This window comes from Diplotaxodon limnothrissa, linkage group LG12 (genome assembly GCF_057381915.1).
Source record: "Diplotaxodon limnothrissa isolate DT_005_m linkage group LG12, D_limnothrissa_male_GT1.1, whole genome shotgun sequence".
Classification (NCBI taxonomy): domain Eukaryota; kingdom Metazoa; phylum Chordata; class Actinopteri; order Cichliformes; family Cichlidae; genus Diplotaxodon; species Diplotaxodon limnothrissa.
This window is the reverse complement of record NC_140607.1, coordinates 25,362,993-25,377,195: the sequence shown is the minus strand read 5'-3', so window position 1 is coordinate 25,377,195 and position 14,203 is coordinate 25,362,993. Positions and strand designations below refer to the sequence as shown.

The 14,203-nt window shown below is 38.4% G+C and overlaps 1 protein-coding gene across 1 annotated transcript; it reads left to right on the top strand.

The window, feature by feature from the left end:
• The first annotated feature begins 46 nt into the window (after positions 1–46).
• On the top strand, positions 47–13,466 carry ercc8 (excision repair cross-complementation group 8). The gene is made up of 12 exons (XM_085368415.1): positions 47–373; positions 825–920; positions 2,191–2,292; positions 2,937–3,060; positions 4,297–4,378; positions 5,080–5,148; positions 5,239–5,305; positions 5,950–6,053; positions 6,730–6,854; positions 10,292–10,489; positions 12,390–12,485; positions 13,302–13,466. The coding sequence occupies exons 1-12, from the start codon at positions 297–299 to the stop codon at positions 13,365–13,367; spliced, it is 1,206 nt and encodes a 401-aa protein (XP_085224541.1). The 5' UTR covers positions 47–296; the 3' UTR covers positions 13,368–13,466.
• Positions 13,467–14,203: the final 737 nt, after the last annotated feature.

Sequence of the window (14,203 nt, the reverse complement as noted above, 5' to 3'; positions counted from 1 at the left end):
CATCTGTAGTTGAATGCTTTAGAATCCAACATGGCGGCGACTTGTTTTGAATTCTTGAGAGGCCACTTAAATTTCTTTGAATTATAAGCAATGAATTGTAAAAATATCACGATGGAAGTATTTAAGTTGGGTATTTTTCTATTTCATATCGTGTAATGTTTTACAGGACGTCCCGAGACTTACTTTGGATTAAAACGTCACTACATTGTGGGTAACATGTTAGCTTTTGAACTGTAACGCGGTTTAAATACTGGCTAACTGTTAAAACAGAAAGAAGTTGTCTTCATGTTGAAGCTATGTTGGGCTTTCTGACAGCCAGGCGGGCTGGTCTGGATGACCCTCTGAGACTGAGACGAGCGGAATCAACGAGAAGGTGAGAGAGAAGCTCTTATAAACATAACTAGCAAGAAGAAGTCCACAGCAAGCTTTGGACTAATAAAACTATGAAATCGAAATTATACCGGTACTATATGAACATTATGTCACATAACAAGCATCTTAGTTAATACACATACATGAGGTTTTGTTTATAAATAGTTCTTAACTATTGTTAGCATCATTGCTGTATTACATACGACTCTCGAATCTGTGCCAGACTTATTATGTTTTGGAAATTCCCACAAACTGAAAAGTTATTTATTTTAACAAAAGAAAGAAACACTAACTCTAGATTTAAGCGCCTTAGTCTGGGCCATTGTTTGTTAATTCATCTCTAACGTTTTAGAGTTAGTTAACTACTTAGGTTTCAGTTTGCCTTCATACATTTTTACATTATAATATGTGTGACTCACTTAAGAAACCCAGCGATCTCTCTCTTTCCAAAGGGTCCTCGGTCTGCAGTTGAATCCGGACAGAGATGTGGACCGAATCCATGGAAATGGCATTAATACCATTGACATTGAAGCAGTTGAGGGAAGATAGTAAGTCTGAGTAACATAGTAAACAAAGCTTAATCTATCCATTTTCTTAATCACTTATTCAGTTCTTTCATACAAACTCCAGACAGAAAGACCCCCGTTCGGCCAGTGGATTTGAACCCAGACTGTGCCATTCCCATGTCCCATACAGGTTCATAAAATAATTCATTAATATCCCCCCTTGGAATGTTAATTCTTGCAATATTGCAGTGATTGGGATGTTGCATAAAAACAACAAAAAATAAGCTCTATTGGAAAAATCATGCAGAAAAGTAAAATTTATCTGACTAAATAACTTGCTGTCCTGACACAGAGATAAATATCTTAACCATAGGCTGTGAAAGTTGTAATATTTAATTTCTACACACACTACATTGCGATCTTTCGGAGGACAACCTTCACTGCTGCTGATCCCGCTTGAGATCCACCATAAGCTGTCTCTGGACATTTTCATAAAATAGTTGAAATGCCAACTACTCACTGAGGCTTTGACCTTAAACCTTTATGTGTAAAGCAACCTTGGGTTCTCTGTAAAGGTCTGAGAGTTTATTATTATTATTATTCATATTATTATTATTGTGGGTAACTATTGAGGATCAGACCGATACATAATATCAGATCGGTCCATCTCTACTGTATAGTTTTGAAATGCTGCAGAATCACTGTCAGTGGTTCAATGATAAGTATGTAAGTAAGTAAAATTAATTTATTTTGGCGCTTTTTAAGACAAGAACCAATCCGAGAACTATAGTACTTTACAGAGGCATTACAAAAGATGGTCAAAATACAGACCAGAATAAAGTAAAAACAATACAAAAACATTACCCAAGTGCTTGATGTTTTTTTAATCTGTTTAAGACCTTTGCAGCTGTAAAAATATAGGAAATAAGTCTTAAGATCCCAAAGGGGCAATTTATTTCAGCAAGACAGATTAACATATAAAAGCAATGACAACAAAGCAAAACCCAATAAAGTAGAAGTAAAGATAACAATGTAAGTATATTTACGTCACATTAAACACTCATTTAACCCTTAGATGAAAGAACAATTATTCATAGTATTGAAACGTTCCTGCACTGTGACTTGACTGCTCTGGAAATTCATATTTTTAACAAGTAACCCCAATCTTTGTTAGTTAGTATAGTGAATATGAAGGCAGAAGTCTGGTTTCAGAGGGTGAGCCTGATGATTGAATCTATGTGTGTATATTTTACAAGGTTTGTAAGACAAAGTAAAAAAAAGTATTTCAGATGACATTTTTTCTGCTGTTCAGCATGCTGTCTGGAGGTGCAGACGGAGTAATCGTCATCTATGACCTGGAGAACTTCAGTGGGAAACTACAGTACAGCTGCAAGGCAGTCTGCACAGTAGGAAGGTAAATGTTAGCCCATTTACTAATTCCATCCACTAGAGAGTAGCATTTTATTGCGGGCTGTACACACAGTGCTGTCCCCAGCTACCTACAGCTTTTTGTTTTGGCTATAAAATATACACAGAAACTAGAAGAGATCTACCACAGTAAATCTGAAATTAAATAATTAAGATGCAATCAAAACGCAGACCTGGCTGGCTTCACTTTCACTGAAAACTATTGAGGCTTCACCGAAAGCCTTGGAGTCAACTTCCCATCTTTTGCTTGCATAACTGATTAGGAAATAAAGACAGCCTACAGCCATCCATGATACAGGTTTTAAGCAACTTGTTTAGTTGTGTGTGTAAAAATGTCTCTAATTCTTCAGTTCAGTATTTTTATTCATCCGCTTCAGTTTAAGGTTTAAAGTCTGCATTTCAGGTTCATCTTGATTATTTTATTTCAGTTTCAGCTGTCAGAGTTAAGAGCCAAAAATGTGAAAATTGTATCAGCGTCCAAACATTTATAGAACTAACTGTACATGAGTTTTTTCTCACTTATTACAGAAAACATCCTGCGCTATCTGGTTTTGTCAATCCCAAATCAAAAACATGACACATGGCTTTCACCCCATGTTTTATTTTTATTTTTTTTGTTCTTGTTTTTAGGTCTAGCCGCTATGTCCATAAATTTAGTGTAGAGACAGTCCAGTGGTATCCTTATGACACAGGAATGTTTGTATCCAGTTCCTTTGACAAGACCATGAAAGTCTGGGACACAGAGACATTAAAGGTAAGGCATGTCAACTACTGTATCATCTGGTAATCAAGCCACTAGGTGAAATGGAGACTGACAGCAGAGGTTAGAAAAATGATTGTTTAAGGTCAGCCAGATGAGCAAGAGGAGGTCTTGCAAGGAGTTGTGGCCTTCCCTAAGCTAAATCAGTCATGCTTTTATACATAAGGTAACAGCTGTGGACAGCGAACAGTTAAACACATCTGCCAGCTAAAGGCTCTTGTACTGGCACTGCAAAGCCAGTAGGGGTTGCAGAGAGGCTTAATGCCTAACAAGTTTATTACCTAGCTTAGTTTTGTCAGGCACACCTGCAAAATGTGTGTGAAGTGGCATGAACAAAGATAGAGATACTGGAAGCGTTACAGTGCCACCCAACATAAACTCAGTAATACCAGAGCTAAATCAACACCTCTCTGTGCAGCCTCAATAAATACTGAGTGTTGTATTAAAACTCCACAAAGGTGGGATTTATTGTAGAGCTCACAAAGAGTGTGTTGCATTTCATTATCAAATTCTAATTTATGGCTTCTCCACCCCCACCCCCGCCTTTTGTTCTTTTCATTTTCTCTTCCCCTCGCTTTCTTATTTTCTGCTTCATGCTTTCTACCTTTCTATGCCACATTGTCCCATATGGCAGGCTCTGAACTGTGCTAGAGTTACACTGGCACCGCAGTTGCTTTAAAAGGTCAGGGAAGGGACAGAAAAGAACCTGTCAACCTTTCACTCGGTTTAACCTGTGTGTTTCTGTCTCTCGCACAAACACACACACACACAGTTGCATCTATTAAATTCCTAATTGCTCATGGCTGTTTGTCCATTAGTGTGTGTTTTGCATTATTGTGGATGCATTTTTATGCAAACAGAGCTTCCTCTGTGTGTGCAGCCAGTGGTTAAGGCCACGTGGGTGCTGGCGCACACTTACAGATGGAGCACAGAGAGGCTTTTTATGTTTGCTGAAGAATTTGCATTGTAACCGCCACTGGTGCTCAGGCGATCTGCCTTCTGAGCTCTGATCTGCATTGCCCTTTTATTTTTACTTAAAGCTGGGAGCTCTTTCCCTTCACAGAGTGACTTTCTAACACTGTTAAATGTTAAAACTGTGCTTGTATATTTCTATAGATTGTCACTGAGGCAAACATAAGCAAATACACACAGGTCTAAATATGGAGATTGCTGTATTTCTACCATAAGTAACATTTTTCTTTCTCTCCGTCTCCTTCTTTGATTATGCAGCCTGCTGAAGTGTTTCAGTTTGAAGGCAACGTCTACTGTCACCACCTGTCCCCAATCGCCAGGAAGCACAGTCTCATTGCAGGTGCGTGCATGATCCCAGTGAGTTTTTGCTGATCTCAGTGACACAGAGTAAACAAGCTGCACTAGCTGCTTGCATTTCTGTCATTGTGTTTTCAAACTCATTGAACAAAAATCGCAATACTTATCCTGTCACTGCTTTGTCATACTAAGCAAGGTGCTAAGTGCTTTACATGTATGAAGGGGTGGGGTTGGGGTGCATAATTCGGTCAGCAGAAGTGTTCTTGTTTCACTGAGCTGGACCAACAGGTTGTTAATACCTACTGGAGAATGTGTTCTATGTCCTTTACATAACCAGTCCCTTGACACACCTGTTTCTAGTTCAGAGACAATCACAGTGTCAATCTCTTTTATTTTCTTTGGTTCCTAAACAATTCATTCCTCGTTAGAAGTTTTACAGATTCTCGTCAAACTAGTTTTGAGTGAATCCCCTCCCCCTCCCCCAATACCTTCGGTTTTTTCTAGAAAGACACTAACACAAGGGAAACTGTTTTAAGGGAATCTGTTCCTAAACAGCAATATTTACAGTATCATACTCGTTCTCTTAGAACCTCAAATTCCTGTTTTTACCCTGATAACACACCTTTTACACATTGATAACGATAATTGGGGATTTTACATTTTAGAAGGAGTGCCCCTATTCACTATTTACATCATCCTTGTAAGTCTAATCTTTGAACTATGTCTGTGTCTCTGTGTTTCCAGTGGGCACCACAAATCCTAAAATCCAACTGTGTGACCTCAAGTCCGGTTCACGGATTCATATTCTTCAGGGTTAGTTGATCACAGTGCTTTTACTCTGTTCTTTCTGTTCTTTTCATCCACCCACGCAGAAGAAAGAAAGTAACGTATTTGCCATTGCAGGTCACAGAGCAGAGGTCCTGTCTGTGCGGTGGTCACCCAGATACGAGCATATCTTAGCCACTGCCAGGTAAGCTCTCTTTGCCATTCTTGGCTACCCTAGTTTGCCCTCAGAGCCACATCAAAGTGAAACGCCAGCTACAGGACAATCCCCTCTATGTAATTTCCCAGCAGTTCTTGTCATCTCACTTCCCAGCCATCTGGCTACATCACAACCCTGCATCAAGGATAATGGCACCAGAACACTACTAGATAGCACCGTGGCGCTCTAGCAGGCCTGCCAGTTTAGCATATGGTAGATACTGTCCCCACCTGTTTTATGCCACATTAGACCTGCTAATTAACCCACTGGGATCACTGTGCTTCTGTCCCCAAAGAGTGTAAGTGATTTTGAAAACAACTGGCACAGAGACACACACACACACACACACACACACACACACACACACACACACACACACACACACACACACACACACACACACACACACGTGTATGATATTCTAATATGGAGCAGCGTTTTAATTCCCTACAGAAAACTGACCTTTAAAAACAAACACTAGGGTACACAAACCAGCTCGTCTGTAGTGCATCAGCCTCAGCTTGTATCCTGTTAATGGAATATTTAAACACAAATCATGTTTTTGTTAAGTACCTGAATTTTTAGGGAGCATAGAAAGTAAACAAGTCATTTCCCTGGTTTTCCTTCTTAAGTGCAGACAGCAAGGTGAAAGTATGGGATGTGCGCCGTGCTTCAGGTAGTCTCTTCACTCTGGACCAACACAATGGAGACAAGTCGAAAGCCTCCTCTGAGGCAGGTATTGTTGGCATTTTTCTTTTCATTAAATTTTTTGTCTCATTTTTCCTGAGTGGAGCTGACTTCAAGGAGATCTTGTTGTGTTATTATGTCATTGACAGAGAAACAGTTCTAGTTCAGTACCTCAATACCCCATTTATCCATCTTTTGCCCCATAATGTAGTATTTATTGTACAGTGGTGCTGTATATACAGTTTACATGCAGTAGATAAATGGGAGCTGAGGTGTGTCCTGTCACCAAAATAGTTCAGCGGAAGTCTTTTGGATGGGAGACCTCAGAGCATCAACATGAACCAATCCGATTGCTGATGCTTTAAATTAAAAATACATTTCTAATTTATATGAACCACGACAGCTTTGTTTTCCTCTGAATTGTCATGTCTAATGACTTCCAAGATATTCAGGGTAGTGCTGAGTTTGGCTCACTTGGGAAAAGGTCAACATTCTGCATAAATGGTATCTGTTTTTCCTGTTTGAAGTGCCTTTGCATTCAAACCAGGGGGTCAGAAGTTCAGAGAACAGCCGATTACAATTAAACCAGTTTTTCTGGGAGACATATGGTTTTGATGGACACTAAAAACTTATCATTGATGGATTGTCACTGTATAAGACAAATATTTCTTAAAGTCTTTAGGTGACAAATACACTGCTACCATATCTAATCTGTCTTTAACCAGTAAACACCGCCCATAACGGCAGAGTGAATGGCCTGTGCTTCACTGGTGATGGCCTCTACCTGCTCACTACTGGAACCGATGACCGTATGAGGCTATGGAATAGTGCCACCGGGGAGAATACACTGGTAAGGTGTATGAAGGCTTTGTCCTCACAGCCTGTGTAAAAAAGCACTTCATGTAATGTTGTTACAACAAACCAGTTTGTCTTTTGCTGAACAGAGGCTCAGTCATAATCTAGTCAGGACTATCCTACAACTATATCCTTCCAACTAGTTCCTTAAGGGCTTATCCAGTTTATGGCCATGAAGGGGCCTGAGGCCTGTCCCAGCTTAGCAACATAGTGAGACAGACATTCATGTACTTGCACATCCAGACCAATTTAGCATGTTTTTGAACTGTGGGAAGAAGCTCAAGTACCTGTAGAGAACACACACAGCAAACACAGAGGCTCAAACTGGTCAGTAGATTTGAACCCAGATCCTTCCTGCAGACAGTGACTGCACCACCGTGCTGCCCTGCAGTTCTTTGATGACGCTGATATCAACTGAGCTGTTGAAATTGCAGCTGAGCTTGATAGAAGTAATACTATGCTCAGTTTTAGCTACAAAAGGCCGCATACATGAAGCCTGAAATCCTATCAGTGAGCTAAATAACACAACAAATAGTATATCTGCAGGCTGGGTGCTGATTATCTGATTATATGTTATATCAGTATAATACTGATAAGAATAGGTGTGAGAATTGATGAAATCAATATTGATGACTATTACAAGTGTTCTTGGTTCTTGGCCAGTTGTAGTTACACCATTTAAACAGTTAGAAACATGAAAGGAGTTAACAGATTTTTAGAATTTCAATCCTAGAAGGGTGTGAGTTAGGTTACTATGGTGCCTTCTCTTCAGGGCTTGAACTACCTGAGCAAGAATGCTGCTACACAGGCTTTATAACAGACGCACTTCACAGGCTTTCTTAGTGTACGTTATCCCGGTGAGACTCAGACTTAGTTTTACTAAAATTCAGATTCGTAGATGCTTCAATGCTTAAATTCTAAAAAGAATATTGCCGAAGCATCAAAATACAATATAGTGAAACCCAGGCACCCAGGCAAACAAACAGATTAAACATTTTCTTATTGTAAGTATTATAAATGTTCGTTTTTTATAAGCTACTAAAATTCACATAATGTACTTCTGAAAAAAATCTGTTTTTGAATAATTTGCCTTTTTTGTTCTGTTTTACCCAAAATAATTGATCTGCCAGGAACAATGAACTTGTGCCATCAGATTTTTAAACAGGTAAAACAAGTTGACAATCCCTAACTGGTTACCAACGATCAGAAAATGTTAGTGGTTGTAAAAACCAGGTTTACGTGTTAGATCTCACAGCCTCAAAGATTGAATATTCGACTTTTGCTTTTAGTTTTGCCCAGAAGTTAGAGAAATCAGAGCAAAGAAATAGCATAAAATAAAAAAGGCGGATTGTTTTTTGTTTTGTTTTTTTCTTTTCTTTTCTTTTTTTTTTTGTCTAGACTGAGATAATATGGATACCAGAAAATTGGGTACTTAAAAAAAGTGTGCTTCCATGCAAAACTTGTGTTGCACATGAGTGACATGTGAAAGGAATGCAGGGCTCGCAAAAGGTTTTTCCAGTCGGGCTACCAAAATCTATCTCAGCCCTGCCCATCGGGCTATCATAGGAAAATATATGTCAATGCTTTTGCATTCTTTCGAAAATGTAGCTGAGTAATTATGTCATTGGCATCGATGAGCCACTGTCAATATGTGACATATTGAAATCGCGTTTGAATTTCCGCTTGTTTTTTGCTTTCACTTTGCGATTGCGCGAACTGTGTGTAGAGAGCGGCAGCACTGATTGGTGAGTGATGATTACTTGCACACCAATTCCTCTGACATCGTCTTATCACTCATTAGCTTACTATTCAAACATGACAAGTGAAAGCTCCCACAGCAAGCTTAAACATGTGAGAGGTTGATTGCGCAGAGAATCGCTGAGCGTTATGCGAGTGCGTGTGTAAAAGCAGCAGGATTTAAGCCGGTATTTTAGTTCTGCTCAGCCAAATAAGACAGGGTGAAGAAGGGACAGCCAAAGAAAAGCTTACCACAAAACGGAAAAGTTATGACAAATCAGACTATGAGGCAAAAAAAAGCGTAGCTTTTTTGGTTTCATGGACAAAAGAATTTCTGTGGCTGGAATATGACGAGCTAAATAACATGATGTTCTGCCAGGTGTGTTGTGAGTTTCATTCAATTTCTGAGTCGACAAGCGCCTTTGTTACTGGGACCAGTAATTTTAAGAAAGACCCCATCAGAACCCATGAGAAATGCAAGGAATGCATTATTTCCCAGTCTGCAATATCTTTCCCAGAACAAACAGCAATTGCAAAAAACATACTAAAAATGAACCAAGCACGAGAAGAAGTCCTGAAAAATCTGTTTAGAACAGCGTACTATGTTGCAAAGAGTGAACTACCTTTGGCAAAATTTAGCAGTCTTTGCAAACTTCAAAAAGCAAATGTCCTAGATCTTGGTTCCACTTACCTCTTACCAGTGACTCCAGTGGAAATATCAGATTCAGGATCTGACACAGACTGATTCATGTTCTACACAGTTCTTACAAGTTCATAGAAATTTCTGTTCAATGAGAACCAAGTATTTGAGTTGATGATTGGAATCTTTATACAGTTGTTGTGATTTGTATTTTAAAAATTTTTTGATTAATTTTTGTTTCCGTTACAATATTAAACATTAAAGCATAATATTGTAACGGAAACAAAACATAAAAAAATTGCTCCCTTTTTTATTCGGGCTACTTAAATTTATTTTGGGCTACCAAAAACTGTAGAGTGCCGGCCCGAAGGGCTTCCAGGGATTTAGAAATTTTGCGAGCCTTGGAATGTGTTACCTCATTCGGCCTGTTTCACAGATGCATAGGAAAAATACAAGTTATTCTCTGCCTTCAAGTTCACATAGCTGCCCTATTTAAAGTTCTGTTTGTCTTCATTTTGGAAACTCTACCAAGTCTTGAAAAATAGTGACACACTTAAAAAAAAAAAAAAAATCTAGCATCTTTTGCAAGAACAAGGATATCAAACAAAAACAGTGTCAAATAATTGAAATAAAATGCGATCAGTTATAAAAGCCTCACGATATGAGTGAGTTTTATACTGATAAATGAAATAGTTAAATAATTTAGACCAAAAAGCAATACAGAAGAGTCTGCTGGAAATGCCATGATATATAAAGCCTTTAAAGGAATTGTGTCCAAGTTTTATGTCCACAGTTAAGCTTTAGAAGCCTTTAAATATTAGTGTCTTTTAATGGGCTCTTTGGATAATCTTATTTTCATTTTCATGAATTAATTGAAGTTTTTTTTTGTCAAATGAAAGTGCAGAAAATTTCTAATCTTCCAGAATGTTTTGCAACATCTTGGCATTCGATTAAAAATGGCTTAATCCTTATGCAGAAAATGCCTGAGGTTTATGTTTGGACTTTTTATTCGGATGTCATCTGAACCGTGTGCCCCTTCACTCGTTATCCCTCAGGTAAATTATGGGAAGGTCTGCAACGAGAGTCGGAAAAGGCTACAGTTCACAGTGTCACGTGGCTGCAGCCCAGAGTTTGTGTTTGTGCCATGCGGCAGCTCTGTTGCAGTGTACACCCTTCACACGGGAGAGCTGGTCACCATGCTTAGGGGTCACTATAACAGTGTGGACTGTTGTGAGTTCCACCCAGACTACCAGGTGAGTCCATCTGATTTATCACCTCACAGTCAAGAGTGGTTTGTCCCCCGCATGCTTACAGTAACCCTGCTGGATTCTCTCTGTTCCTCATCTTTTTGTTTTATTTCATCAGCTCTGCAGTAGTACCTGTAAGTAATCTGCAGTCACCATGGTACTCTCAAATGAGTTACTTCCTGCGGATAGATAACAGGGTAGAGTCAATACTGACTTCCATAAATGCAAATGCAGGTGCTTCTTATGTGAAACTCAGGTTTGTGCTCATAGCCTCTTTACCATGTGTGAAAATTAATGCCATCACATTTATCTCTGCTTTATCAGATCTAGGAGCAAAACAGTGCAGTCTGTCTTACTGTTGTTTTGCTGTTGCCTTGTAAAACGCTCTGCTTGTGTTGACAGAATTGGAAGCAGTTAGTTCCATGTGACATTTGTGCTTTATCACAGCCATTTCGACTAAATAAATTCTTGACTCTTTAGTCGTCAGTGCTACCAGATATGTTGCAAAAGCTTTTTCTTTCATTTGTGCCTCAATGAATTACCTAATCGAGGCAATGAGTGAACGAGTCATGTTAAAATCTGTGTATATGGACATATGTGCTAACCGACAGGCAACAGGTGATTCAGGATTACTTCACAGGTGTCACAAGTCCAAAATGTGATAGAATCATCGACTGTATATACAGAAAAATTATGCATCTTAAAAAGTGAACCCATTACTTTTTTCTTAAGGCAAGCAGGAAGTGACACCGCTGGTTGCCAGAAGAAAACAACCATACTCCTATCTTGCAGTGGTGGTGCAGTTGTTCTCTCCTCTCTTTACAGTGCTATTAAAGCAGTGTACACTCTAGTGTAGGCCTATGTTGTGACTGACGAGTCACTTCCTTGTTAGCATGCAACGTTGTCGCTTTCTCAGATAAATTCACTCTCCCGCTCAAGTCAAAATGGGACTTCATAATCAATGGGTGAAGTCATGGTGGCTATTGTCATCTTTTCTGTACACTGTGCCTGAGACGAAACATGTAAATGGGAGAATAAATGTACAGTTATTGATTATATGATACGTTTCAATATAATATTGATAAGAATAGGTGTAATATGTGTCAAAGTTCATGCAGGCTCATCAAACTTGGACAATGGAAGACTTGAAAATGCTGTCTGTACTAATGACTTCTTTGTGATATTTGGATTGTAGGATCACAACTTGGTTTAACAACATGAAAGCGTGGATGCAATAATCTAGAGCTACTGGTTTCCCTGCCTATTCTTTGTGATTCCAGTAACTATATTCTATTTTTATTAAATAAGTATTAATTGCAAGATTATTCTTCAGATAGGTTGTATTCATTTTATTTTAAGAGTAATATTTTAGTGAAAACAGTGCTTGTTTTCATTCAAGATGGTGTTTTTTTGTTTAGTACTTCAGTTATGTATTTCTACTCCAGTGTTCCTTAATTAATTTAAATCCTAGTTATGTTTATTTAGCCAGTCCTTTGTGCTGAGAAACAGCCTATTATGTATCGGCACAAATGGAGAAGGCCGTCTAACCCGTGCACTCCTTATTAGGAGTTGCTGCATCCGGTGACATCGATTTTCTGTGTTTGACAGTTATAAGAATGCAGTTTGGCAGCTTGTCACTCTGAAGAGTCACAGGAAGGGACACCTTGTTCTGAAAACGTTTTATGCTTCCTGTATGATATAATGACCCGCAGTCATTAAACTGTCCCCTGTGACATCACCTGTTGTACATGGACAGTTTTAAGTGTGTTCATTACTTTGCTTTTGGTACCAGTTATGCTTGTTGACACTGGTTTTCTCCCCGCACTGATGTCATTGGAAGTACTTTGAGGTTTGCTGAAAAGGTCGATGTGTACATTATTGTCCCTGTTGTTTGTGCTGTATGTAGGAGGTGTACAGTGGAGGTAAAGACTGTAACATTCTAGCATGGGTCCCTGTCCTCCGTCCCTCAGATGTGGAGGAAGACTCAGACCATGAAGTAAAGGTAAAGGTCATAACAACAGGAAACAATAGTAGATGGAAGAATCTGAAAAATTGTGGAATCCAAATGCTGTTGAACTTTGCTTCCACCACTGAAAAAAAATAAAACAATATAATTATAATAACAACAATAATAACTGCTATGCATGAGTCAAAATTTTTTAGTGTTTCAAAATTTCAGTTTAGATATTCCAGAGTTTCAACTTTGAGACAAAAGTTGAAATTTTGACATAACAACCCAAAATATTTGGAGATAATTCAAAATTTTGTCGTGGCTCTACCTGCCTTGTTTTTCAGTGGTGAAGAAGAGCTTCCATAAAGTGCCCTTGATGATATAACAGATTTGATCTTTCTTCTTTTTGCTTTTGTAGGGTTGTTTTTTGTACAGAAAGGCCATGAATGTTACATCATCATACCCAGTGCAAACAATAATGATTATAGTCTGCAAACCTCTTTTAATCTTCATATATATAAATATATATGTTTTTAAGCTAATCTTCAATAATTGTGGTCATTTACTATAAATGAACGTCCTCTGATTTGGACCTTTCTGGATTTTTTGTTTTTCCTTCCAGAAACGAGATCATAGATAAGCACGTGTCATCTGAAGAATTTAACTTATGAAACCTCAGTGTTATCTTCATGTTAATAAATAATGTTTACATAGTTGTCTATCACACTTGATGGGAACTGCAGATACTTGTATTTTTTCTTAGTTATATAATCATACATGTGACACGTGCATATATATTATGTACTTTTCACAGAAGTGAGCTTTCTTTATTGTGCAAACTGAGTTAAATGTTTTGGTCTCTCACAGGGTGCTGCTGGCCAGTCTTCGGTGAACCCTGCCTTTCAGGATGCGTGGAGCAGTGATGAAGACTAACGCTGGATTTGTTTTGAGCATGTGGACAACATTTAATGTCTGATTATTCACAATTACTGTAAAACAAATGCTCCAAAAGCCTTAAAACTTAAACGTGTTAACAACGGTATGACTTTGTAAATGTTTTTGTACGTTTGATAAATCATTGTTACTTTTTTTATTTTTTATTTAAACATGTAAAACCAAAATGGTCCTTAATTAGTATTTTCAGTAAGTCTCTTTTAGTCTTAGGCAGTATCTGCTATTGTTAAAGGAAGCTGAATAAATACTTACTGTCACAATGCTGATACTACATTTACATTATTGAAATGAAACCTTTACCTAGACATCTGCAGGCCATTTAAAAAGGTGTGGTTTCAGTCTACACCTGATTTTTAAAAGACTTTACCCATATTGCTTACATGGGAGTAACCAGGTGGCATTCAAAAACACAGATTGTCCTGTTGTCATTACTAAAAAAATTTGCATTTGTTGTGCCGTCAGGGCTTAGTAAAGAAGCGATGGCGAAACCTTTGTTGGACACACCCCCTACAAGTTTTACACATTGGTTTTATTGACATATAAACATTTAAGACATCACTGTCATAAACATTAGGGATAATTGTCCGTCTGCTTTATTAAAATCAGAGGAAATGCCACTGTTATTGTGATTATAGTGGAAAATTACAATTTAGCAGTTTTCCAACTGAAACAAATGATTAATTACGTGTCAAGATAGACATGTATCATTGTTAAAAAATGTCACGTCGCTTCGGATGAGCCATTGCTCAAGAATTAAACTGGGTCCAGTTGAACCACAACTGCTCCAATCAGCGAGCGCGGGGGGCGTGGCGTGA